We start from the raw sequence: 27,887 nt of genomic DNA, 5'->3' as shown, positions 1-27,887 counted from the left end.
TCTATCTATCTGTCCATCTATCTATCGTCTATCATCTATTTTCTCATTTGTTGAATCTCCTACTAGAATATAGGCATTGTATCTGGTTCATTGTGGTATATTAATACCAAGCTCGGGGCTGGTTACAGAAAAGTCATTCAGTATATTAAAAACTTTTTTAAGTGAACTGAAAGTTATTCTTTGCAATTATAAAAATTAGAGTAGGCTCTTTTTCCTTCTTCTCTGCCTTCTGCTTTATGGAATAAAAATCTCGAAAACCAGAAGCAGAAAGCTAAGAGAGCGCTACTGGGATTCTTCTAGCCCTCCTCTCACACCCAGAAATGCTTTGTAGAAAGCCCAGGGAGTAAGGAAAACTACAGGTGGCCAGAGAAAGGCGGATGTGGGTGGTGTGATGGTAGGTGCTGTTAATTCTTCATTGTTTTGCCAAGTAAATATTCGTCAGCCTAGATAAGCTGTGTCTCTGAGAGGATTCAAACTGAGCAAATCCAGTCCAGAGAAAGGATCAGCCTTAGATTAGTTGTCAATAATAATTAATCCATACACAAAATGAGAAAAAGAAATAGTATAGCTTATATTTAATTTTCCTTGCTCCCCGTATTAGGTATCCACGTTCACATTCAGCTCTTATAAAAGAGCTGAGGTTTTGTAAAAAAAAAAAAAAAAAAAAAAAAAGAAAAAAAAGATACTGTCACTGAACAGGATCTCAGATTTAAAAGAATTAAAACATACACACACACCCCCACCTGAGACCTAAATCCACCTAGTGGTGGCCTATCCCAATTGCAGTTTCAGGCCTTTTGAATGATTTGACCTCTTAATAACCAACCAAATTGTTAAACTCAGTGTATGATCCCAGTAAGATCACCATAAATAGGTGCACAATATACTTATGAATCCCTCATGGCCCATAGAGGCCAAAAACCAGAGTTTATTTTTTAAAAACTTTTTTTAAATTCTAAGATAAATAATACATGTGCCTATTAACTTTTATTTACTTTTGTCCAAATAAAATTTCTAATAAATACAAGGGAAAAAAGTCTATCTTATGCCTACTGTATTCTGGTACTTTTTGTGAATGTAGCTTTTTAGATAGGCATTGCTCATAGTCTAAAATCTAAAACATATGCTTCTTGGTTTTGGATCCCTAATGAATAATATTTAATATTGCTTTATTCACCTGTGACTTAATGTTTTCTCCATGAATAATGCAAACAGAGAAAATGATGATTATTTTAGCATGAAATACATCCAATATACATTAGTAACAGACTATTTAAAAATGTAAATAAGAACATAGGCCAAATGGACAGAGGCCAAGATTTAGAATACTTATGCAATTTACATTTAAGTCTTTAAATGATCCATCTAAAAGCAGAACTCAAGTTGATAACTATAAAAACAGAAGAAATTATATATTAGGAAGAAGAGTAAATAACGAGATCCTCATTAGTTCCATGGCAGAAGCATCATGCAGTGGATAATGGTACAGCCTCTGACATCAGAAATAGATTGAGAGCCACCCCTTACCAGGTGTGACCTGGAACATCTGTGAAATGTTAACAGTGATATAATATCAATACGTACTCCCTCAGTAATTAGGATTAAATGAGATAATGAATGTACCATTTTTAATGCATTGTCTTTCACTTTATAAGTAACTGACAAATATTTTGATGATAATGATGCTAAAGATGGGGGAGAGTATGAGAAGTGAAGTACTTTGATAAATTACAATGGAAAGAGACACGTGAAAGTCTCTCTTCAGGGTTTAAGATGAATTTACAGGAGGTACAGTGAGTGGAAATTACGCTTCTCTATGAGGCAGACCCTGATCCTGACATTGCTGGGATTAACCATGTGGGCCTGGATAGCTGACTTCATCTCACCTGATGAAGTTCACGGCTGTGTTCAATAAGGAGGTGGCATGATTGACCTTCCAGCTCCAACCTGTTATCTCCTCTTTGTATGCAAGTTGGGCTCCCATTAAGAAATAGAGCTGATGGAATAATCCATATTAATTGAGAATTCCAGTTGCCATATCTAGCTAATTCTTTGTTTCATTTTATTCAAATAGTTTATTTTTTCAGCTGAGAAAAATTAGTATTGCCATGCCTGCGCATCCCAAGGAAACCCCACAAAGAAGTGGCCACTTTCTCATTCCCACGCTGAGGATATGCCTTGAGAATTAAGCACAGACAAAACTTGGATTTTAGTTAGTCTTTAATATAACTCCAACTCTTTAATAGTAAACAAAGATGTAAGTACAAAACATCAAAACATGTTACCTATCAGTAGTTCTGAGTCACAGTGGTCACACTGGTGGAGCTGAGGTCACTTACATTTTAAGGAAATATAATCTACCCTGTTTCAGTGGAATTCATGCTCTGGCAGTTGGAAAGCAGGCTTATTTTATGCAAAGTGTATTCACTTTACCGAAAGCAGCTTTCTTCTCTCACCTTTACTTGGCAATTTTAAAAACTGTTCACTTTCCTTTTACGTTAAAAGTGCTATGTGAACTGAAGGGGGGCTTTCATTACTGAAATAAATTTACTATACATGTCATACATTTCTGGGTCAACGTTGCTGGTTAAAGTCCCCCAGAATTAGCAATTCATAGAAAATTGTTAAGAGAAGCTAGCATGCCTGCATAGCAAAAGGACCATTTAGAGCTGACAATACAGGGCTCTGTGGTATAAAGTGCCTATAAGCAGCTTCCTATCATACACCGAGGCCACAGAACTTCCCTGGAGAACAGACCCGTTGTTGGCATAAACTGTAGTCACTGTAGGCTTCTCAGATAGAATATTCTGGATGCGGAGAACCTATTCAGGAGATACAAAGGATTAATATAGAACCACCATCCACCCATGTCACTCAGTCACCAATAATCTTCCACAAAGACACAATGATTAAGAGGACATGCTGTTGAAAATAGCAGTTACCAATTTTTTTAATGTTTAAATTACTTTGTTAAACCTTCAAAGAAAGTACTTTCTTAAACCATCTAGTTATTGCATGCCAACACAGGATTGAGTGTTATTATAGTAATTGAGCATTAATAGAAATACTTCCACACTAATGTGCCTACATTCTCACTACTTTAGCACGAACAAAAGTAGTGACATGTGGAGAGCTGACAATAAGCCAGGTATTTAAAAAATTGCCAGTATACCGCACAAGGAGGGCACATGTCTTTATTAAAAGGTCTTTTGACTAGTTTCCACCGTAATTTAATACATCAAAAGATTACCTTTCTAAAAGTATTTGAACAATGTGAAATTCTGCCAATTATTGGCTTAAAGCAATTACAAAATCAAGCACCACATCAGTTTATTGTATTATTAGTTTAAAAGGACTTGAATAATTAAGGTTGAAAAACTAAAAAATATAAAAACCTCTGATGAGGGAGGATTGTTCGGGTCATAAATGAAGAGCTTCTGGCCATTAGGATGACAGCCTACCAAGATGTCCCCCGAGGAAGGATCAATAGATAAATTATCCACCAGTGTATCCAACTTGAGTACCTTCCAAATGAAAAAATGTCAATATCTAAATGCCATGAGAAACTTGATTAAATAATTTAGGGCTAAACTTTCTTGCCCCTATGCATATGGGGAAATTTCACCCATCTCCTGCTTCCACCCTTTAACACCAATATTGCTTAAAATAAATTTAATACACTGGTTTAGAGTCACTTTTCATTTTTCCTAAAATTAAGAAAGTTGGGGCAATAATCAATCTCTCTAAAAAATGAATTCCTTTCCCCTTAAAAGATGCAAAGTGATCAGTTAGCTCAAGGAATTCATTCAAAGCAAAATAGGAAATTCTTAATCAATCTAAAATATGTGTTGTCAAGCAGGAAGAAAATAATAATGGTGTGGAACCCAATTTCTACCTTCATTTATTATTGAAAGAACTGACAACTTGCATAAATCTTCATTTCAGAATTCATCTATTAGTCTTTTCAATTGTGAAAATTCTTATTGGCATTCATCAGGTGCCATCAGTACTTCATGGAATGGGCTCTAAATCTGATGCAAATATCCCTCCCAACACACTGCTGCATGTAATCAGTCAGTTCTTGTGATTGTGGGAAACAAGAGACTTGGCCAGTTACAGAGAGGAAGCAGTGAAAAACCCAGAATAGCAACACTGGCTATTCTGTTCTAAGTGAGGAATTGTTATAGTATAACTATGTAATTTCAAGATTAATGTCGACTTTAGATATAGAAAGAAATATTTTACCTTCAATTGAGTTAAATTCATATTAGGGTGTTTTTCCAAAACATGAATTTCATGAGCCAAGATATCAGCAACATAGATGTACCTTTGCAGGAAGGACATACTGGTTAGAGCCCCAGGCTAATATAAAGCTTCATTAACACAGTATGACGAATAAGTCTTAATAACCTGCCAAGAAGTTAATCAATGATGGGCCCTCAAGGAATGCTTGATAAAGGTCAATTTTTATTTAAAAAGTAAGCTTTCAAAATCAATTCAGTGTTACTACAACAATCATGGAATTGTTAAATTATTTTTCAAAAAGTTTGTAAGGAAAAATAATATAGGACATCATTTAAAATATAAAGTCTGTGATATTTTGCCACTGAAAGGACAGTAAAACAAATATTTGGTTTCAAACAAAAAGCTTTTACATTCTACAATATAATTTGATATTTCAAGGGATCATTTACATGTAGAAACATATGGTATAAAACAGAACACATTTTATTAGAATATTAATACTTATTAATATTTAATAAATATTTATTAACATATCGAGAAATGTAAGAGTTAGAAATAAGTATCTATTCAGAACAATCTGTCTATATCTAAGGAGGGTGAATTAATGGACTACTTCACGGTAATTTTTCTCATTGAATTGCCTGTTCCATGGCAACTGTTCTATTGCGCAATTATAGTGTGTAAAGCCATGAACTCAGTATTGTGACAGATATAAACATGAAGAAGACACAGCCTTTTCTCCTGAAAAGTTTGTAGTGTGTTGGGGTGATCAGATGGCTTACACACATTAAACAAATAATACAGCATGATTGGTACCATAAGACATATTTCAGGTCTAGAGACTGAAGAAATCTCTAACTCCTAAAAAAACAGAAGGGCTTACAAAGGAAGGGGCATCTGCAGTGGACATGGAAAGAGAGACTGGATTTGAGGATATGAGGACAAAGCATCTTTTAGGCAAAAGAAAACATGTGAACAAAGGCACAGGGGCAAGAATGAGAGAGGCAGTTTTGCAAAATAATGAGTTCTTGTCTAAAGCATAGTAAGTGGGGAAACAGTAGAAGAGGGAGGTTGGAACTAGCTTATTAAAGAAAGTCCAACCCATTAGCCTGCCTTGATTTGATAAGCAACTGGGGTCCACTGAATTTCTGGAATAAGAGAGTGGCATGATAACAAATGGTCAGTTCTGTTCAACAATTACTAAGCATGTGCTTTGTGACTGGCTATGCTCAGTATGAGGATTCAAAGATGAAGCAGACTGAGGTCCCTCTTTTGGAGATCTTGAAAGGGCAGTGGAATATAAAAGACAAAGTTGGCAACAGTGCGAAAAATGGAAGTGGACTGAAAACAAGTGGGAAGAAAGTGTAATACTCCAGCCAGAGAGGGTGAGAACCTGAACCAAGCAGGTGTCAATGGGAAGGAAGAGGGGGTGAGGGTCAGGGACGGAAGCACAGATAGAACCAGTGTGACTTGCTCAATGGCTGAATAGGAATGGTGAGAGAGATGGAGTTAAAGCTGGATGCCCTATTGTTATTATTTTTAGCTTGGGTGACTGGAAAGTTTGACTCTCATAACTGAAAGATGAGAGTTGAGGAGAAAAACAGATTTGGTGGGAGAGGTTGGATTGGGTCAGTTATAGACAATTTAAATTAAATGATTCTACATTCATTTTCTGTAATCAACAAGAAAGAAGAAATTGTCATGAAAATAAAGACATTTAGTTGTCACAGAATGCCAGATTTATTTCATGTTATATTTGTAGTAGTTTAAATTGTTCAGTGTGCTAAGGTAGTAAAAGGGAAAGTTAATAAAGACTTTAATATCCTTCCTATAGGTTACAGTTGGACATATAAAAATAGTGAGATAATTTTGGGGGGGCAATTTGGCACTATCTATTAAAGTTAACATTTAAAAGGAGCACCCTTTAAGTGAGTAGTTCTATTTTGAGGGGTTTGTTCTACAGAAACACTTGCACAAATGTGCAAAGAGGAGGCGCTCATAGCCCCACATTTAGCCAGTACCCAGTGGGCATCTGAACCTATGTCTGTATGACTCCAAAATCTGAAGATTTAACCATTATGCTGTATGTAATTCTCCCTTGGGGGGTTTTTCCTTAAAAATATTTGGATAAGTTTCAGTGGTAAATGAGAAATAAAAAATGGTTTTTATACAGGAAAAAAAACCCTACATATCCATTTATAGAGAATTGGTTAAATTAGTTTACAATCATCCTGAAAATGGAATAATATGCAGCCAATAAAACAATGATATATTTATTTAAAAGGAAAACACCTACCTAATACTTTAATATGTATATATAAATATGAACCCATTTTATAAAAATTTACATTTATAAAATTAAATTCTACAGTGATATATACCAAATTTATATACTGTATATAAATATATATTTATATATTACATGTAAATATATGGTACATATATGTATATATTTTATATAAAACATCTATTTAATAATATATTACATATAATATATGTATTCTATATTATAGTATTATAGTAATATTTGTAAATATTATATATAGTATATTTATCATAGACCAAAAATATCAAGTAAGCTATTTCTACATTGAAAAAAAAAAAAAGCAAAGTAAAGAATTTGGCCCAGCACCATGACTGAGAAGAAATGAAAATACTTCTATAAGAGACCATACTTTTTATCAGGTGAAATATTGATCCCATTTGCTGAATCAAATCCTTCCGCTACCACTTTAACTTCATTTGGACTGTAGTAAACGACATTTGTCCAGTGTAAGTTCAAATATGTTTCCAAATACTTTAAGAAAGGATCAGAGAAATAGTGGTCATTGGTAGCATAGAAATGTGCTGGTCCAACAGCTATGATATCATTCACACTGGAAGAGAAAAATAACATGTGAGAGAAAATAAAAAGCCAGTTGGTCTCAATATTAAAGATTAAGTATCCAGAAGGTTTACATAATATGTGCCTTAAATTTTTGGTGAGCGGGTTCCCAGGAAAAGCTCAGCTAAAATCACATGGCTATAGTCATATGCAATCTACTATAATATCATTTGCTGGAGAACAATTTTTTATGGTACCGGGTAATTTGAAGACAGGTCATTTAGCAATTATGGCAGGTTATTATAAAAGAAAAAAGAACTTGGTGCCAACAGAGTGTGTTTTTTGACAGCAAGAAACGTAGGGTTTAACAACAATACGAAAAGACACAGCTGTCCAGGGTAGAGAGCTCGATGGAGCCTCATTGGCTGGTGAGCTGGTTGGGCTGTCAATAACATTTACCTAGCTTCCATTTTCTCAGTTGCTGGATTTTCCTGAGATCCTTTGCTTATTATTAGTCAAACTAAGGTTGACTGTTCAATTTCTACCTGACTCACAAAGCCGACCTGCCGAGAATGAACAGGCGCTCAATAAACACTTGCGGAGAGATGAATGATGAAATTGCCATAGTGAAATGCTTCAGGTGAGAGATTTATATGCTAAAAACAATTACATTTTTAAAACCAGTTAGGTAAGGGTGTTATTAAATTTAAATTCCAATTACCCTATGCAAAAATTTCTGAAAGAGCGGCTTTCTCCTTTGTTAAAGGAAAAACAGAGCTACAGGGAAGGTGGGACCCCTCTCTGAAACAACGCCCTAATGCAAAGGCTGCCTGGATGGTACTTATGCTCCTGTTTATTATGAAGTGAATTTTTGGAAGAATGGTTGGCAGTTACACACTTAAATCTGAGATAGGGAAGTAATAGAAATTAAAAATATTCATCAAGCTCAAACTTAAAAGATGCAGCTGAGCCGGGGAGGGGCACGTAATTCTTTTTTAGTCACATTATCAACCAGCTCTATGTCCTTGAAATAGCAGTGACCCACTTCCAATTCTGCAGGGCCATTAGCCCACAGCTACCTTGTGAAAACAGTTCTTGTTAGTCCCATACTAAGCATACAAACTCCATATAAAGCAGACTACTCTTCCTTGGCAGGACAGGTATTATTACTATTTGGATGATGAGTCATCTGAAATGGGAGATGACAGAAGGAAAAATGGTGAGGTTTGTCTTCTGCTCTCAAGATGTCCCTGAAGAGCAAACCCCCGGTAGTCCAGCATTTCCTTATTTCTCAAGGGAGCCCACATAGAGAGAACACTGATATCGACTTGCCCTGCTCTGCAAGGAAACTATATATACACACATACACATATAAATACATGTATTTGTTTATGTGTATATATATGTGTATTTCAGCTCTTACAAAAGGTGAAAGGACCATCATAGGGAATATTTGAAAATGCTACAGATAAATCAGAGAATGAACAAAAGGACTAATTACCTTGGAAGAAGCTCATGTTTGATTGTTTTTAGATGCAAAAGAGAATTTTCTTCCTCTTCAAATTTAAAAATTTCTACTGTATTCTTGAATTCTGGGTGGTTTACAACAAAGAGATAAACTGTGTTATCTAAAGAATTGAAAGAACAGAGTTAATTTACAAGACATAACCACAGGACCTCTGGGCAGACACTGACATTTAAATACCGCGAGCAAGGAAAGGTTGAATGTATAAGCTGTTAGACGACCTAACAGATCATTCTTCTTCCCCATCTTTCCCATCACTGTCTGTCTGGTGTTATTTCTGATCATTGGTCCCCTGACCTTTAAGAAAGAGTGTTTCCCACTCCATATACAGAATTCATGAATAATCTGTTAATAGTTTAATTCACAAATATAGCTCTTTTTCAATGTAATGATAATAGATATTTGAAAAGGTTATGAAATCTAAACATTCTTTCAGGTGTTAACCGTTAGAAATTTCTAAATGTAGTATAACTTACTGCCAGCTGAAGAGGCAAATGATGGACTTATTTGTGTGAAGAATACAGAAGTAATTCATGAGTTAATTGTTCTCTTACTACAGATATGATCCAAATCTATTTTCCACAGTCATTTGCAAACCATTGTAAGTTTTTTTAATGTTGGTAGCTCATCAGCTCTTACCACTGTCTATGAAAGTGCTGATACCATGTGGATTAAATGAAGCCAAATTAAATCCGCGGCTGATTCTTAATTCCAGTGCCCTTGGGTTTTCTTCTTTTAGATCCATCATTAGTATTCCTCCAGGCTTATCTGGTGCAAAACTGTGGAGGCCTGGACATTTTAGACCCTTTTTAAAACAGAGGAAAAAGTTAAATATAAAGGCTTAAGTATTTTTATGGACTAAAGTGGCAACTATAAATAAATGATTGAGACTTTGGCTAAAGGTGGTGGCATAAACCTGCAAACACAAAGAGAGCAGAGAGGAAACAATATAAAAAAAATAATAATTGGAAGCTGGGAGGCTGAAAGCTGAACAATAACTGATATTTCTGAGTTGAGGCAGAAGACTAAGGGTTTAGTCTCTTCAGAGGGTAACCAGAAGGTTGGGGGACTGGGAGATAACACAGAGTTGAGGGCGGGGATAAGCCACTATCTGACACACGTTCATTCTCTCCCCATTGTAACATGCGGTGGGACTTTGTCTCATTTGTTCACTGCTAGACCCAAAGGCCTGGATCAGTGCTTGGCATGTAGTCAGTCTGTCCTTTTCCTACTGATTCCAAATGTTGCTTTTATCATGTACTAGATCCCTGTTTACCTTTGGTCTGTTTGGACTCATGCCTAAATCCTGTACTAATATGCCACTTTTTAATTACTATAGCTTGATTTATAAGATACAATATGTATATATATATGGCAAGTCCTCACATCCCACACCACATTGCTTTACCTTTCCAAAATAGTCTTAAATATTCCTGCTCATTTATTTTGCTGTATAAATTTCAGAAATTAAATTGCTGGTCAAATGGAACCTTATTATTACTGGTAGTAGTAGTAGTATTACATTTTCTATTTGTTTTTTCCTAGTGCATGGGAAAGCCATTGAGTTTTATATGTTCATTTTGAATACAACTATATCACTCAACTCTCCTATTAGGTCTAAGAGTCTGTTAGCTGAATCTCTTGGACTGTTTAAAAAACAGGTAATCACACTATCTGAAAATAATGTCAGTTTTGTCTTTTTTTCTACCTCATATTTCTTTTTCTTGTTTTCTTGGGTTATTAAGAACTCTAGTAGATTACTGATGGTTACAGTATTTTAGGGCATTTTCTTCCTTTTCTAAACATTAGTGAGAAGGCAGTTAATGTTGCACCACTAAGAATGGTATTTGCTGTAGGTTTCTGGAAGGTTTCCTTCTACTTCTAGTTTTTTTGGAGCTTTTCATCAGGAATGAGAGTTGAATTTTATTTAATGCTTTTTCAGCACTCACTAAAATAATCCAGGTCTTCTCTCTTTTAAATCTTTCAAGTCATACTTTATGCAAATTTGAAAGAGTACCAAAAAAATCTCACTTTATGCACAAACTGTATTTAATAGAAATTTTCTCCAATTTAAAAAAATCTATCAAAATTCCACAGCTTCAAGGCCCAACAAGTAGAATAAACTGCAATTATGCTATTGCTACATGGCAGTGCCAATTCAGTGGTTAATAATTTCTATTCTTTATTAATGTCCCATAAATGATAGGGTTTCAATGCTCAGGAAGCTCTACCAGGGATGTAATAACTCTCCATAGTTATTTTAATACTCCCTATCTTTTAATACTCCCTATCATTTTAACCTGTTTTTTCTCTTTTTCAAATTTTATTTTATTTCCACCTGTGGTAAAATATACATAACAGAGAATTTACCATTTTCACTATTTTTAAGTGTACAGTTCAGTAGTGTTAAGTACATTCACACTGTCATTTAAATCTTTTTTCTATTCTATGTCATCTAATTCCTCATTAAGTGTGATGTTAGTTTTGAGATGCCCCTCAAGCCTGTAACTGTGGAATAGGATGGGCTAATTGGCTACAATGCTTGGAAGAATAAACAAATGCCATGATGTAGGAGTTATTCATTTAGAAAGGAGTGCATTCTGGGAAATATGAGACAATGCTGAGTAAATTAAAAAATATCAGTAAAATGAGATTGTTTCTAAGTTTGAAAAAAAGAAAAGTCTATAACCAAGTATGGATAAGAGAAAAACAAGCAGAAGAAATTCTGTTGACTTGGCTACAAGATCATTGTGACTATATTAAGCCTCTCAGCTAAAATGGCTGTAGATTTATTGTGCTTGGAGACCTCACTCCTCCTAATTCAGATTTATTCCTGTTGGGAGAAAATCTTGAAATAGGTGACTTCTGGATTACGCAAATCTCTGAAAACAGCTTCTTTACAAAAAAAAAAGAAACTGCCTTCTACTCTACTCTGGATATTTGCATTTTAGTTATGAATAATGTTGACTAGGAGTCTCAGTGTTTTTTCCTAAGAAAATAAGATATACGTGCAAGCATGTGCTTCTACACAAACCCAGAGTCTGCCTAGAAATATCATTTTACTCATTGTGTGTAGGTAATTAACTAAAACTTTTAAAGCCATAGTTTTAAAATTTAATATTGGGCTGGCCAAAAAGTTCGTTCGGGTTTTCCGTAAGATGTTACAGAAAACCCGAACAAACTTTTTGGCCAACCCATATAAATATCAATGTTTCTGCCAAAGTCTACAGTACTTCTTTTCTCCCTCTGTGGTAAACAACCAGTCACTCACAGCCTTTCATATAAAAACCATCAGGAACCTGAAGAGTGTCCTAACCCTCATTCTCATCTCAGCTGAGTTCTCTCACCTTTCTCATAAGTCTGACAACTATTTTATTAGTGTTGTGACTCTCTTCTGAAGCATCTCCAAGTTTTTCACAACTTTCCTGAGTCTCAGTGCCTGAAAATAATGGCTGCTGAGAGGGAACAGAATAACTACAGGCTGCCTTCAAAGTTGGATACTTCTTTCTCAAGAAAAACTGAATCCATGAAGATGCCAAGGTCCCTCACCTTGGCCCATGCCAGGGAGGAGAGAGAGGTGGTCAGGACTTCCTCCTTGGCCCACATATACAATTTTCTAATTAGAATGCATACTGGTGTAGCCTAGCATCACTCAGGCCAATCAATTTTAAAGTCTTTGTAATGTATGCCTGAAAAGGTGGTTATTTTTCAGCTTATAAAAATTAAGGCAAAAGTGAAGGGTATAAATAAGCTCAGTCAATGACATTCCACTTACGTTAGGCTATTTGGGGAAAAAGAAAGAAAGCAAAAGCACTGGCCTTTGTCTAGGAAAGTTGGTATATTGTTTGAAAATAAATAATAACAGCAAGAATACTAGTTTCAAATTGAATATCTAATGGAAAGGTAGACGCTGTATTTAAAATAGCATAATGTAGTATCAAACATCCACAATAATGCCCCAAATATCCTTTTTAATAACAAACTTTTAGAACACAGATTGCATTGGAATATTTTAGTGCAAGGCAGTGGGAACATAAAGAGTAATAAATCAATTGGCAAAGACTTTTTCATCCCTACATTCAGAGAAGCTGGAGGAAAATTTCCAAGATCCTGTTTGACCTGTCTTTTTTTTTTGAAAGTGAGGAACTTTAAAAACAAGTTACTGCTCTGAAGGCCTCATCAAACTCCCTTGTACCTCCTCCACTGAGACTGGGGAAGGAAGATACTCACCACACTAAAGAAAGCCAGACCATTGGGAAGTATGTCAATATCTTCAGAGCCGGCTTCTGTTAAGTTCAAGAAATAGATAAATGTCATGTTCGAATTCTGTGACTTGTTAGGTAGAGCTTTGTTTACTTTATCAGTATCTGTATCTTTCGGAATGGTTCTGATTTTTTCTTCCAAGGAACCACTCTCTTTAATAAACGTCAGTCTAAATCCTTTCCTGCAGTGAACTTCTGACTTTAAATGTTAGAGATTTTATGTCTACTCAAATCAAAGTCAAGTAATCACCACATTTCCAGCTATAATACCGAAAAAGTTGACATCTGTACACTCTTATGATAAACATCCAGATGTCTGTACAAAAGTAATTGACATCAGGGGAATATTACTTTCAGAATGAAGGGCTCATCTTCATTTAACCATGCAAATATTCTTGTCCCTTTCCCGGCTCACTCAATCGGAAGCAAACACAGACATTTCTCTCATTAACAGAGATAAAACACCTGGGATTATATAGTCCCTCTTTAAAAAACAATGCCTGCTTGTTCTCATAAGCAAAGAAAGCTTTCTGTTTAATCTTTAAATTTAGGCTTTAAATTACAGAAAAAAAACTAGCAAAAGAAGATTAATGAAAAATACCATGCACCTAAGCCAGGTGAAACTTCTAACAGTGTCTCTGAAACAGGCTACAATTACTATTGATTGTTTATCGATTGTCTGCAGTACACTCCACACAGCACAGAAAATAATTAGACATAAGACCTTGCCAGTGGTCTCACTGTGTAAATTCCACAGACAGATAATAGACCCAAACACAAGAAAAGAGGAATAAAAATGGCTTAGATTAAGCCAAATCATGACACATTCTTTGAGTCCACAAAATCCAACTTTCCACTTTAAGCCCTCTCCAAAGGATTTCTCCACGATTATTTCTAGGTTGTCAAAAACAAACAGCATCTATCCAGCTATATGGATTTTGATTTCTGAGTTTGCATTTGGCTGGCCGCCTCCAGTGTTACTGGCTCCACCATAGTGGAGAAAAGCAAAAAAAAAAAAAAAAAAAAAAAAAAGCCAAAAACTTCACTTCATAAAGATGACCCATATGCCTGCTTCTCAGAAAGAAGAGAGATATAAGTTTAAGCACTGTATGCTTGAGTTCTTAACCTGCGGTCTGTGGACCCCTAAGTAACCACATATGGGTTTCAAAGAGTTTATGAACCCTCTGAAATTCTATGCAATGCAAAATGTCTTGTGTATGTACAGATAAGACATTTTCTGTGAAAAAGGTTCTTGGCTTTCAGCAGATTCAAAAAAAGGGTCTGTGATACCTCCCAAAAGTTAAAAACCTCTAGATTCTAGTCCCATGGTGTTTCTCAACTGATAAACAGCAAGGACCAAGGAACATTTCACCATGTATACATACACAAACACACGCACACACACACACACTTGCACACAGAATTCTAGTCCAAGTTCTGCTTTCTAGATCCATTGAGTAGGAGCTCAGTTAATTAAAATTTGTTGTTCCTGAAAAATTATTTAAGACAATTTAATTTCAACGTGTGCATGCTTACACACATAGACAAAGAAAAGATATGTAGAAAAAAACTAACAATGTTTTTTTGGGTGGTGGGATTATGAGTGATTTTCATTTTCTTCTTTATACTTTTGTTTTAAAAATTTCTACAAATAATCATATTCTTTTAATAAACAAGAAAAGAACAATGTTTTTTAAAAGATATATTCATGTCAACCACATTGCTGCTTCTTTCTGTTTAATCCCGTTGCCTAATTCCAAGGAAAAAAAGTCATATCTGTAGCTTTCTTTAGAATATTTTCCAGATCTACTCCCCGATCTTTATTTCTATAGCCATTATGACAGTAGGCTTTTATCATCTCATAACACCTAATTTTTTCTCCTCTAATTCAATAATAGAAATAGAAATAATAGAAATAGTTTGGTAATTGCAATCATTGTTGCTTTTGTTGTGGTCATCCATATACAATGCTTGGTGTCAGTCTATTTATCTCTTGTAAAAATAAAATACAGTGTGTGTGTGTGAAAAAAAAAAAAGAAATAGTAGTAGTGTGAGTAGTAACAGTAATAACTACTAACACATATTAAGTGTTTACCAAGTACCAGGCTCCTTATAAGTACTTTACATATGTTAATTCATATAATTTTCGTAACTCTAAGAAGCAATATTATTATCTCTTATTTTAGAGTAGAGAATATGGAGCCGTTGAAAGGTTAAGTAAATTGTTCAAGGTCACAAACTGGGAAGCTGGGATTCAAGTCTTTTGTTCTGACTTAAAAGTGCATAGAAAAAATACAGCCTAGCATTTAATGAAATTTCTCTGTCAGAACCATCCCCTGGTTCCTCTCTGAAGACACTTTACTTTGTAAATCCAACTGTGGTCAATTACATATGTTGGCTTTTCCCTCAAAATGTTTGCTTCCGTGCCTTTCACCAAGATCTTCATCAATTCATATCCTGTACTTTTCTTTCAAACACTCTTTCTCTGGAAAGTCTTCTAACTTAGCATATCTGATTTTGATCCCTTCTTATTCCTTTAGCAATTATCTAACTGTGTCAGAGATGGCCAACTGCTCCCCAGTATCCATACTCCCCTTCTTTCTTTTCAGCTACAGGTACACGGCAACACAGCTACAGACATTTTCTACCCCTTCTTGCTGATAGAGGTGGCCATTTATCTGAGTTCAGGTTAATGGGACATGAGAGTACAAGGTAAACTACTTGCAACTACTGGGTAAAATAAAGTAAAAAGATCCATGTAAATTTTCTTTCTACCCCTTCCTGCTGGGAGATGGCAACAACTGGAGTTCTAGTCTTGTGCCAAGATGGAAGCAATATGTTGAAGATAGCTGTGTTGCTTCATCAGCCTTTGTCCCAGAATGACCACATGGAGTAGAGTCATCTAATCACCCTAGGTCATTTGCTTATCTTTGGACTGTCACATAAAAGAGAATCAATTTCTCTCTTCTCTAAGTTACTTACTGTAACTTTATAACAGCAAATCAGCCGTTGCATACCCAACAGAGTATCCAAAATGTAATGTAGCCTATTATTTTCCACTTTTTCGGTTCATTAATCAGATGTGTGTATTAATCACTCTGGGAGAAAATACTATATTGGGAAAAAAAATTGCAAAAGTTATTTAACCTCTCTGAGCCTTAGGTCCTTATCTGGTATAAAAAGAAAAAATATGTCTATATCTCACATAGTGGGTTTTTCTGTTTTCCTTTTCATAGGTAGATTGTAAAGTACTTGATGACAAGGGCTACAAACTTTAATGCTTTTTTTAAAAAAATCTCTCAAGCAGCAGTTATTATAAAGATCTTGACTGCCAAGTGTATAAAATCATTTATTAACTCAAGAGAAATAATCCATTCAAAATTTTGTTTTAGTCCAGGACTCTGAATGCCAGCATTCTCAAAGACATTTTAAAATGTTTTAAACTTTTAAGCCTCAAATACAGTTAAGTAGCTCTTTAATTATAATTTTTATTATTTAGATGTCGATATTATACCAAATGTTAGTTTCTGTCTGTTAGATACACTGGAAAGGAATACAAAAAAATAGAATAAATAGTGAGCTTAATTTCTGACCCCCTGAAGGCACACATCCTGTATGATATGTGGTAGTGATTATTACTTATTAAAACAGAAAGACATGAGATGATATGATATGTATAAAGCACCTAAGAATTGCAAAGAGTTCATTTCTAGTCATGGTGAATGTAGCCTTATTTTATGTGTGTGTGTGTGTGTGTGTGTGTTTGTCTTGATGGGGACTGGGGCGACAGGGGATGTAGTCTTACCTCTTGGAGGGATTAGTCGGCCTCAAATGCATGGCTGCTACTGTTTCCAAAGTGGAAACTAAAAAAGAGAACCCCTCTACTCCTGCTGCCTACCAAGAGACATTGCTTTTGCCTATGGGAAAGTATGCCCTGTTATTCCTTTGTAGTCAAAGACCACTGAATAAGCAACTGTTGTTAAAAACGTATAACCACAAGCTATTATTAACCATTATGCATCACTGACATAGCATTCAACAAATGTTCATATAGTGTATGCTAACCACAGAGCAAAAGCAAAGAAGGGGGGGAGAAAAAGCACAGTTCTAATTAGATCTAAAAATGTATCCCAAATGTGCTTCTAATCACTTATCGTCTTCGCTCTGTTGCCTTTTGAAGTGCCTCAGAGGCATTAAACACTTCACAAGAGGGGCCATAGGTGACATATTTCCTCATTCTTCCCAATTCCAGACAGCAGCTCACACACATCACAACATAAAGGTCACAAACAGAGACAGATGCCTGTTCAGAATACAAATGTTGTTGGACTTGTTTTTCTCTGAGGAGCCCTCCATTCCAGTGAGTTGTAGCAGCAATACACTTGGCAGTTTGTCCAGTAATGTGTCTGGCTGTGCCCTATTGTCTACTCTGAGACTTGAATTCGCAGAAGGTGGGCTTCACAGGGCCAAGGGCTGTTTAATAATTTGACATTTATTAACTCCGTAGCAAAAGTAACCTCCGAGATCACTGACTCAACCTCCCAACCTGTACAACGTCCCTCCCAGATGCCATCTGGCTTTTGCTTAGTGACCAGTTCCAAGGGGGCTCTTCGTGATTGCGGCCAGAAGGCAGGATGCAGTTGCTGGGTTTTTTGGGACTCCAGACAACCTTAATTCTAGGACGGTCTGCATTATCCAGCACAGACCTTTTCAATCTGGACAATCTGTTATTCGACACTGAGTTTGTATCCTCCTGCTAAGTGTTTGGGCAATAAACAAAGAGGGGAAACCCCAGGAGAAAGAAGTCAAGGAGTCCTGTGAAGAGAGATAGGACTGGGAAAAAGTACTAAAGTAGCAATGGGAAAAGGGGACAAGAGCACAGAGGAAACAGATGTGTACAGGAGGAGCAGGGAACAGAAAGAAGCTCTGAAGTAGAAAAGGCTTCTCTGAAAACAAATAGTTTCCATGAAATGGAAACCTTCTTTGTGTGATCCAGAAAAGGCTCACTACTTTGTTTTTGATAAAAGAGCATTATGAATCCTGTCTGGAGTGAATGTGGTTATAAACATGGGGTACTGAGTTTATTAGTGTTGCCAACTCCAGAGCAATTTAGCAAAGACTATCAAAACTTTAAACATCTGTGCTAACTGAACAATAATCCCGCTATTAAAGATTTATCCTTCAGATAAACAAATGCAAGAGCTATATGTACAATGAAGTTCACTGACTTGCTTGTAGTTGCAAAAAACTATAACCACTCAAATGTGCATTAAGGAACTGGGTAAATAATCATGGTACGTGCAAATATTAAAAAGAATGAGGTAGATCTACATGTGCTGATGTGGAAATCTGTTCACACTGTGTTCAGAATAAAGCAAGTTACAGAATATAATCTTATACTAAGATGCCATTTGTGAAAACAATAGATATAAATGTATATGCATATATTTGTTTGCATTTGCACTGGAAATACCAGAAAGGATAAAACAGAAACTATCTCTGAGGTTATTTTTGTGGGAGGTGGAGATTTTTATTTATTTATTTATTTATATTTTATTGAAGTATAGTTGATTTACAACGTTGTGTTAGTTTCAGGTGTACAGCATAGTGATTCAGTTATATGTATGTTCTTTTCCAGATTCTTTTCCATTATAAGTTATTACAAAATATTGACTATAGTTCCCTGTGCTATACAGTAGGACCTTGTTGTTTATTTTTTAAAATTTTAATTTAATTTATTTATTTTTGGCTGTATTGGGTCTTCATTGCTGCACACGGGCTTTCTCTAGTTGTGGCGAGTAGGGGCTACTCTTCATTGCGGTGTGCAGACTTCTCATTGTCGTGGCTTCTCTTATTGCGGAGCACGGGCTCTAGATGTGCAGGCTTCAGTAGTTGTGGCTTGCAGGCTCTAGAGCGCAGCCTCAATTGTTGTGACGCATGGGCTTAGTTGTTCCGCGGTATGTGGGATCTTCCTGGACCAGGGCTCTAACCTGTGTCCCCTGCATTGGCAGGTGTATTCTTAACCACTGCGCCAACAGGGAAGTCCCTATCTATTTTATATATAGTAGTGTGTATATGTTAATCCCAAACTCCTAATTTATCCCTTCCCCCCTTTCCCCTTTGGTAACCATAAGTTTGTTTTCTATATCTGTGGGTCTATTTCTGTTTTGTACATAAGTTCACTTGTATAATTTTTTTAGATTCCACATATAAGTGATATCATATGATACTTGTCTTTCTCTGTCTGGCTTACTTCACTTAGTATGATAATCTCTAGGTCCATCCATGTTGCTGTAAATGGCATTATTTCATTCTTTTTCATGGCTCAGTAATATTTGTGGGGGGTGGAGATTTTGTTGGGAAATTTTTATTTTCTATTTTATAACTTCTCTTCCTTCTGACTTACCTTCACCAGCTGACTCCTGGGCAAATGGTACACAGAATTCAGTGGCCACACATAATCCAGACTTGACAAAAATACAGACTTGACAAAACAAGTTCAGCAAAGTCACTAAACAAGCAAGAAGTCTAAAACAAACATAGGATTGTACAAATAATTAATAAATCACAGTGAGAGTAAGAGAGAAGAAGAAATACAGGGTGCATGAGATCAAAAGAGATTGACTGAAAAGGTTTTTGCTGATCTAATGTGACTTTTCCTCTGATAAACAGTAATTATGTGCCAAAATACTGTTAATGAGTTTTCTAGTGTTGTGGGCCAAGGAATGTAAGCTGTGTAACAAGCATTTTCTCAGACTTACCGATTCCTTTAATCAGGTGGCAGTTTGGAAGGTCTACGGATTCTACTTCTCGGGAGGCTTTAAGTCGATTCCTGTTAAAAAAAAAAATCTGTTTACGTATTCCCTGCTTTGTAGCAGAAAGGGTTTAAAGAGGCTTACAGCAATACATAAAACACAGCATAAATCTAAAGCAGATAAAAGAGAAGATAGAAAACAAGGGTAGGAACATAAAATAGCACCAGAAATGAAGTTAAAATAAAAATGCATATCACAAAGTTCTATATGTGAACATGGGTCGTAAAAGGAAGCCAATAATTCAACAAATACAACTTGGAATGCAAGTTCCTATGCAAATGTAAACACGGCACCAGGTCCCATTTCTCACAGCTCTTGTGTTGTGGGAAGAGCTTCAGATGTAGAACCAGAAGCCCTGTCTTCCTTCTGAGGACCCAGAGGGGCTATAAAATGCCCAGGCCCTCTGCAAAATGACACAGTGACTGCAAGCAGGCCAAGAGAAAATGGCATTGTTCAGAGCCTGGCTCACAGAAGACACCTCATAAATAGTTATTAAGAAACAAGTGGAGAAAGTCCCATCCCCATGACTGTTTATTGGGGTGAGAAGGTTGGAGAGCACCAACTACTCTAGCCAAACTACTTGCTGTTGTAATTTCATAAAAACGGAAGTGAAGAAATAATGAGAAAATGTTGAATTCGAATAAAGCATCTTCCCTCCTCCTTCCCACCCTGGAGTACAGGGCCACCAAGCAGGGTGGGCAAACACATCTGGGCTCTATTGTTTGAAGGCTTTCCCACCTCTCACTGTCTCACCTTCTCTTTCTGTTCTCCACATCCACAAAGAATGGCAAGCGTGCCTGCAGAGTAGTTTACATGTTTCAAAGTGGTTCACACGCACCACACGTTTAAGAGACAACATGACAATTTGCCAGTTGTCTCTCTCCTATTCATATCCTTGCCAACTTCGGACTTCTAGACACTGAATATGGGGAAGGCTACTGGTTTCTTGGCGAGATGGAAGAAGCCGAGGCCTGGACAACCCAGAATTACCAACAGGTGGTGGCAACTATATATTTTGGCAATTCATATATATATATCTATATATATATGAAAGTTTCCAATTAAACTGTTAATCAGTATGTATTTGGAATCATATAACTCAAATACTGTTAAACTTCCTGAAACAACATAGCAATAAAGCAATAAAATAAAAATAAATGAATAAAATAAAGATATAAAATATATTAATGTAATAGAAAAAACAAAGAAAATAACATACAAAAAATTTAAATAAGGCAGTAAAAAAAAAAAAAATACAAAAAAATCTCAAGTCTACGAGTCCCAGCAGTGATTTAAAGGGGAAAACAAGTACATTTAGCCTAACATAAGTAGTAGCAGTAATACTAGTGAGGAGGATGCTGCTGATAATCATGGGTGGTAAAAGGAAATCAATAATAAGAAAGGCCAACATGGGGCTTCCCTGGTGGCGCAGTGGTTGAGAATCTGCCTGCTAATGCAGGGGACACGGGTTGGAGCCCTGGTCTGGGAAGATCCCACATGCCATGGAGCAACTAGGCCCGTGAGCCACAACTACTGAGCCTACGCGTCTGGAGCCTGTGCTCCGCAACAAGAGAGGCCACGATAGCGAGAGGCCCGCGCACCGCGATGAAGAGTGGCCCCTGCTTGCCGCAACGAGAGAAAGCCCTCGCTCAGAAATGAAGACCCAACACAGCCAAAAATAAATAAATAAATTAATTAATTAATTAAAAAAAAAAAAAGAAGGGCCAACATGTATTGAGCCTACCACTGTTCTATGTGATTTCCCTGAATGAATTCATTTAATTCTTAAAACAACCCGAAGAAGTAGGTACCATTATCCCTATTTTAGAGATGAGGAAAATGACTTCCCTGAAGTTCAGCACCCAGCCAGGAAGTTCCCCCCAGAGGCTCTAATCTGCTGTTGTATTTTTCTCAGAAAGGGGTGAAGAGACCACGTTTCTGTCATAGCAGCAAGACTGCATGACCTTCGGCAGGTCAATTCATTTCTGCAGGCCTTAGTCTTCTTTATGTATAAAAATAAGGATGAGACTAAACGACCTCCAAGGTTTATTGACATTGTGTGATTCCAGAAACAGATGTAAATTTAAGTCAGTAGGTCACAGCTGAAGTTTCATCAAGTTTCTGTATCATATGTTGGTTTGGGTGTCAATTTTATACAACTTACTTTTATGCCCATTTGACTAAACAAAGATAGGGGTAATGTTGATTACCATCTACTTTTCTCAACAAATTCTATGGACAAAATAAAATTCATATGTGTTTGGACACTTTGGTGTGGGGTATTTTTCAGAGTCAACTTAGGTTTGCATCAATGACTGATGATTATACTTTGTTAACAGGGCGATCTTCATCAGCTAGTTTAGTTGTGCAATATCATCTCTAGATATGCAGACTGCCCGCTATTAAAACTGAAGAGTAACACAAGGACTGTTACTAGTTAATCAAGTCATTTTTTCTTGTGTTTCCTTTATGATTAAAGAGAGAGGATTTTGCTTCCATCCTTTGTAGCCCATCAAGACTTTCAAAGACTTTCAGTAGAAAACTGCTAGGCTTTTTGCCTGGCAGAACTATCAGTTCCCTACTCATTAGTGGACTTCTGTACTCCAGAGTGGCAGACCCTATCAGCTAACAAACCTAAAGCCATTCACACCCCTTTCTTCCTTGCTCTTTTCCACTGCAGAAGCAGGCAAGCCAAATATTTACTTCCAGCCCCCTTTGTACTTTAGGGGTAATCATATGACCCAGCCTTTTGGGAAAGATAAATTTATTACTGGTAGAAAAGGCAGACACAAGAAGAGAGCTAACTGGCAACACTCCTCCCTTCTTCATGATTTGACCATATATGTGGTACTTGGGACTACAGCAATCATTCAGCATCCTTAACACAAGTATGAGGACACAGAGCCAACAGTGGAGGATCAAAGAACAAAAATATCAGAACCTAGTTCCTTGATGTGATCACTGACTCAATGGACAAGCTCTAGGATGAATGACTCACAGAGTTTGTATCATGTGAGAAAAGCAAGCTTCAATATGTATAAGCTACCATTAATTTGATGTATGCTACTTGCAGCTGAAAGCACTCCTAAATGATAACAGATTTAAGAAGTTTAGAGAATATATAAGAGAAAGCTATACAAACTCTTTGGACTAGCAGATCAATAAGCCTACATATATTAATGCCAAAAACAGATAAATAAATAAGTGGTACAAACACAAATGAGTCATATTTTTGCAGCAGCCTATTTGCTCCCTAACATTTTATGTCCACAGCATGCTTATGAACATACTAGATCAGAGGTGGTGTGGCAGTTGCCACTCTGTTGTCATGCAGACATTGCTAATCAATTACAGCACTCTTTCTCTTTAACTCAGAGCCAGCTTAGACACAATGTTCCAGGCCACCACTACTAGTCTATTAAAATGGACACTCTAGATGAAAGCTATTTGCTTTCTTTGTTCTAGGTTCCTTTTGTTTTTCTCACTTTCCTTTTCCTTTTCATTAGAATTTGGTTATTTTCCTTTTAGTTACAAGTATATGATAGGTATAATACAGGAAAGAATGCATACTGCCTTCCTTCAACTGAGCCAGAAATCATTCCTTCAATGACCCCCATCAAAAACATGTACATCATGATTCTTAATCTGGGGTCCAGTGACCCTCACAGAGTCCATGGGTAAAATTCAGGGGTTTCTGAATTCTGATGGGGGGAAAAAACACATCTTTAGTTAAACCTCTGACTGAAACTGAGTATTTCTTTTGATGATGAGTGTAGGCAACAAACCACTGAGCTTTCTACTAGCAGTACCTGTGACTCTGTCACTAACAGAAATTCAGACATTGTTTCATCACATTTTAGTTGTTGTAGAGATCTCAAAATACCATTTATACTCATCTCTGCTTCACAGTATCTACTGTTAGGTATTCAACTACTTCTAGATCTACTTAAGGCTTTAATAAAGAAGGCCATGTTATTATATCCTACATTAGATCTTTTAAATAGTTTGGCAATAGAATTTAATATTTAAATTAGTATTAACTTAGATAGTATTTCAGTTTGGTTTGTAATCCTATGTATTTTATTTTATGCATTTAGAAACATGATGCTGAGAAGGAGTCAAGGCTTCACCAGACTACCAAAGGGATCTATGGCACAAAAAAATCTAAGAACCCCTGCTCCAACATCACTGTCATCATAGGTAACTTTATTGAGCACTTACTACATGTCTGACATTGTTCTAGCACTTTACAAGAATGAACTCATTTATTTTTTACAGCCCCTACATGGAGCATGTAGTACTATTATCCCCATCCTACAGATTAGGACACTGAGGCACAGAAAGGTGAAATAAAAGCCAAGGTCTCATGTAAATAGTGGAGAATTCAGGCGACCTGGCTACAAAGCATGAACCCTTAACCAACAGTCATTACCATGAAATGAATCTCTATTTCCTTCACTCAGGAAAAGGCATTACCCATCCAAAGTGGAATGGGTCACGGGCGGTTACTGATTATCTTCCCTCATCGTGTGGTAACAGTAAGGATGCACCAGTTTGGTGTGCCAATGTGCTTTGAGCAAACTGGGAACACAGTGTTACTACCAGGTTTGTTCCATATCTCACTGCCTTTGAATTTACAAACCACTGATGGGGCTTTATCTTTTACGTACAGACATAAATTCAGACAAACAGGGGCTTTATCTTTCACAAACAGACGTGTAAAACCCCTTGGAATTCACCCCTTGGTCCCCTGTAATGCTCTTACTTAATTAAGAATTTGTGCTTAGGCTTGTAAAGCTGGGGAAAGTTTGCTCCAATGGCAGAGAGGAGAGGAGGCCGTGGTGGAGCTGGGACAAACTGTATTTGGAATCAGAAGACCTGGCTTAGAGCACAGGTTTGGCACTAACTTCTGAACTAACTAGTCAGCCTCTCCAAGCCTCAGTTAATATTATGTATAATATAGGAAGGAAGACATATATGAAGACTGGAAGAAGGCAGGAAGGTAAAAGGGCTTTCTTTCCAAATGTCAGTAAATGTATGTTTTAGTTTAATATAATGAACTGCTGACACTTTCAACACAAAGACCAGCACACAGTAGTCACACAGTAAATAAGGAGGATGGTGGGTGAAAAAAAGTCTGCCCCTTCAGAAGTGTTCAAAAGCTGACTGGATAGCTTCTTGGTGGAGCTGTCATAAAAGGTGTCAAGCAACAAGCAAAAAGTTCAGATGCTTGTATTTGGAGTTCCTGCTCAGGCACAGGTCTCTGATGTACTCAAGTCTCATGATTCATTCAAGGGTGTGTGCTTTGCAACACGGAGTACTGGCCTGGGGATATGTGTATATTTCTACTTTTTCCTTTATTGCTCCACGAGGGAGGAGTGGGAAAGTTGGGTATGACATGCCATCCACCCCTGGGAACCTTGGCCAGTTATAGTTCAGAAGGAAAGAGACAACCTTGATTCCATTTATCCATGCAGGACATACTTATACTAAAAAATCATTCACTGTTTATCTGAAATCCAAGTTGAAATTTAAGTGGGCACCCTGGGGGGAGAGAAATAACCTGAGTGCCAAAGTGCCATCTCTAAAAATAGAATAATGAAATAGAAGGCAGCAGATGAGAGAAAAAAACAAACCAAAAACCTGTTTTTGAAGAGCCTTTCTTTATGTGGAGGTGGGAACATGCTGCTTTTCAAAATACTATAAGGGTCTGAAAGGAGAAATATTATGCATTTAAGCACTCCACCGAACTTTGTAAATAGCAGGCACTTGATATTCTGCACTCATAGGGTTGCCAGATAAAAGGCAAGATGCCCAGTTAAATTTGAATTTCAGATAAATAATGAATACTATTTTAGTCTAATTACGTCCCCAATATTGCATGGGATATGCATATACTAAAAAATGATTTGTTGTTTATCTGACATACAAATTTATCTGGGTATCCTACATTTTTATTTGCTAGATCTAGCTACCCATCATTCACCCCAACATTCTCACATCAGCCAGTATAAGGCTTCAACTGTCCAATGAGGTTACAACCCTATGAAGTCACTGCTCAATAAAGTTTATTATAGTCAAGTCTTTATAAAGAAAAGATGCATTCAAATTTAAATGATCTATCAGGTGCGTTCTATGTAAATAAGCTTTATTTACTTTTTCTTAGATTCGCATCTACATTTATCATTTAAAGGGACTTAAATTTAAAACCTTAAGATTAGTAAGAAGAAAAAAATTGACTGCTAATTGAGAAACCTTCAACTTATGGAAACACTGGTGGTTTGAACTTCAGGGATAATTTAATGAGCTTGAGAACTTTAGTGGTCCTGCCTTTGAAACCAAGAGCTGGACAGATCATACGAAATCACCCAACTCAATAACGTTCTGCAGAGCAGGATGGTCATTAATATAACATGAAAATTAAGCTCAACATGTCCATTTCTTACCAGTAAATGTTCCTCCTCCAACTCTGATGCTTCCTGTTGCATAGACACTGTTCCTCCTCCTGGCATCCCTTTATGAGCAGATGAAGCTGCAGCTAAGACAGCAGAGCTGGAAACTCTAGTATCACCTTGGCCTTACCCCTCATCCCTGGGGTTCCAGAGTTTGGGCCAAACTACTGCAAGACTTTAACTAGTTTCCCCAGGTCTATTTGCTCTCTATTCTGGTACTTGTCAACTCTAACTGCACGTTAGCATTATCAGGAGAATTTTTTAAAATAAAAAATACACATGCCTGGGCCCCACCCAGAGCAACAGAATTGGAACTGCTGGGGATGCAGCCCAGACAGCAGGCCTCCAGGAGATCCTAAGGCTCAGCCAGGACTGAGAACCACTGCTCTACTCCAATCCAGCCTCCCAGGTCACCTCTACACAGCCCAACTGGTTATGCTTTAGATGGTTTAAACAGGTTCCTGTTTAAAAAAATAAAACACATACAACAAACATTGATAGTTCCCCTTTGCCTACCTATGCAGGCCCCAATTTTTCAACGTAGGTTTAACCATCTCAAAACCCTACTCCTACTGTTCTCATCCCTTAACTTTATGCTCCGCTCAAATCTAAACTTGCCCCGCCATTCCCTTTCTTCACGCTGCACTCTCTTTCTGGGACTGCCTCCTTCATCCCCACTTGTGTTTCACCCATCCCTCAAGGCTAGGGTCAGATGGCTCTTCCTCCTGAACTCCACCTTCAGGAGTTGTAACTTCTCCTCCTTAAGCCAACAGGGGTTGGTTTGTACCTGTCCTGAACATCCTAATTTATCTATTTGTTTTATTTCTCTCCTTCCCTTTAATAGGGTAAACTTTTTAAAGGTAAGGACGGTGCCTTACTCTATTACAGGAGGCTAAGAGTGCACAGCGTACAGAGAAGGTGCTCAGCATTTCTGGACTTCTTTCTCGTGAGGCTTACATAATTTGAGTTGATAATTTAGAGACTATGACGTCTGATCACCCACGTTTTTTCCTTATAATTAAAACATGAGATGGACTAGGCGTGTCCTGTTTGGCATTCTGGCTTCAGTGTTCCCAGACGAAGAGATAAGGAAGTGATGTAAGAACAGTAGCTGAATATCTCAAGTATCTTTGATCAACCGTGCCAAGATTAGAGAGCAGAGGAAGAGTTTCTCAAACTCTGCAGGGGAGAGATGGAGAACAACTTTATTAAAGACGGAGGCTGGTTTGGGCAACAAAGAGAAGCAGCACCAATGACCTGAAATAAATCTTTATAATTAAAGTTTCAGTGCATGAGTAATAGTTTTGTTTTCAAGTTAAAGTTCGCCCCTGGGTAAATCGCGAAGCACTCGCTTGTCAACTTAGGTAAGAGAGAACTGGGTGCGCAGCAAAGGCTTACAAACTCGCTATGAAGTCTCGCGATTCGGCCCAAACTGTGCCGGGTTTTGCTGGCGGCTGGGGGTTGGGGTGGAGGAGCTCCGCCGGCCGAGGAGCAGAGCGATGCAGAGTTCCTCCGCGGCCGTCGGCTCCAGAGTCCCCGCTCGCCCGCAGCCCCGGCCACCCCGAGCCTGGGGACCCGAGAGGCCCCCACCTACCTGAGCGCCAGGAGCCTCTCGCCCAGGAGCGCCAGCGCTATCCCCAGCAAGCTCAGAGCCAGCAGCCGTCCCATGGCGCGGAAGCCGCGCCGCCTCGCTCGGCCGGGCCCGGGAGCATTGTGGGCGGTGCCCGCGGTCCGGCTCCTGCGCGCGGGCCGCGCTCCGCCCCG

At 37.4% G+C, this 27,887-nt stretch overlaps 1 protein-coding gene across 2 annotated transcripts; it reads right to left on the bottom strand.

The window, feature by feature from the left end:
• Positions 1-2,202: 2,202 nt before the first annotated feature.
• PON2 (paraoxonase 2) lies at positions 2,203-27,876 on the bottom strand. 2 transcript variants are annotated; one of them, XM_061197775.1, is made up of 9 exons: positions 27,718-27,876; positions 19,618-19,688; positions 12,825-12,880; positions 9,234-9,399; positions 8,571-8,697; positions 6,921-7,121; positions 4,246-4,327; positions 3,396-3,524; positions 2,203-2,822 (listed from the first exon to the last, which is right to left on the bottom strand). In XM_061197775.1, the coding sequence occupies exons 1-9, from the start codon at positions 27,789-27,791 to the stop codon at positions 2,664-2,666; spliced, it is 1,065 nt and encodes a 354-aa protein (XP_061053758.1). In that variant the 5' UTR covers positions 27,792-27,876; the 3' UTR covers positions 2,203-2,663. The 2 variants fall into 2 exon arrangements, with proteins under 2 accessions (XP_061053758.1, XP_061053760.1); XM_061197777.1 differs by having other exon boundaries at positions 8,571-8,661.
• Positions 27,877-27,887: the final 11 nt, after the last annotated feature.

Source organism: Eubalaena glacialis, chromosome 8, assembly GCF_028564815.1.
Source record: "Eubalaena glacialis isolate mEubGla1 chromosome 8, mEubGla1.1.hap2.+ XY, whole genome shotgun sequence".
Lineage (NCBI taxonomy): Eukaryota > Metazoa > Chordata > Mammalia > Artiodactyla > Balaenidae > Eubalaena > Eubalaena glacialis.
The sequence above is the reverse complement of the archived record's forward strand: the minus strand, read 5'-3'. Positions and strand labels throughout refer to the sequence as shown.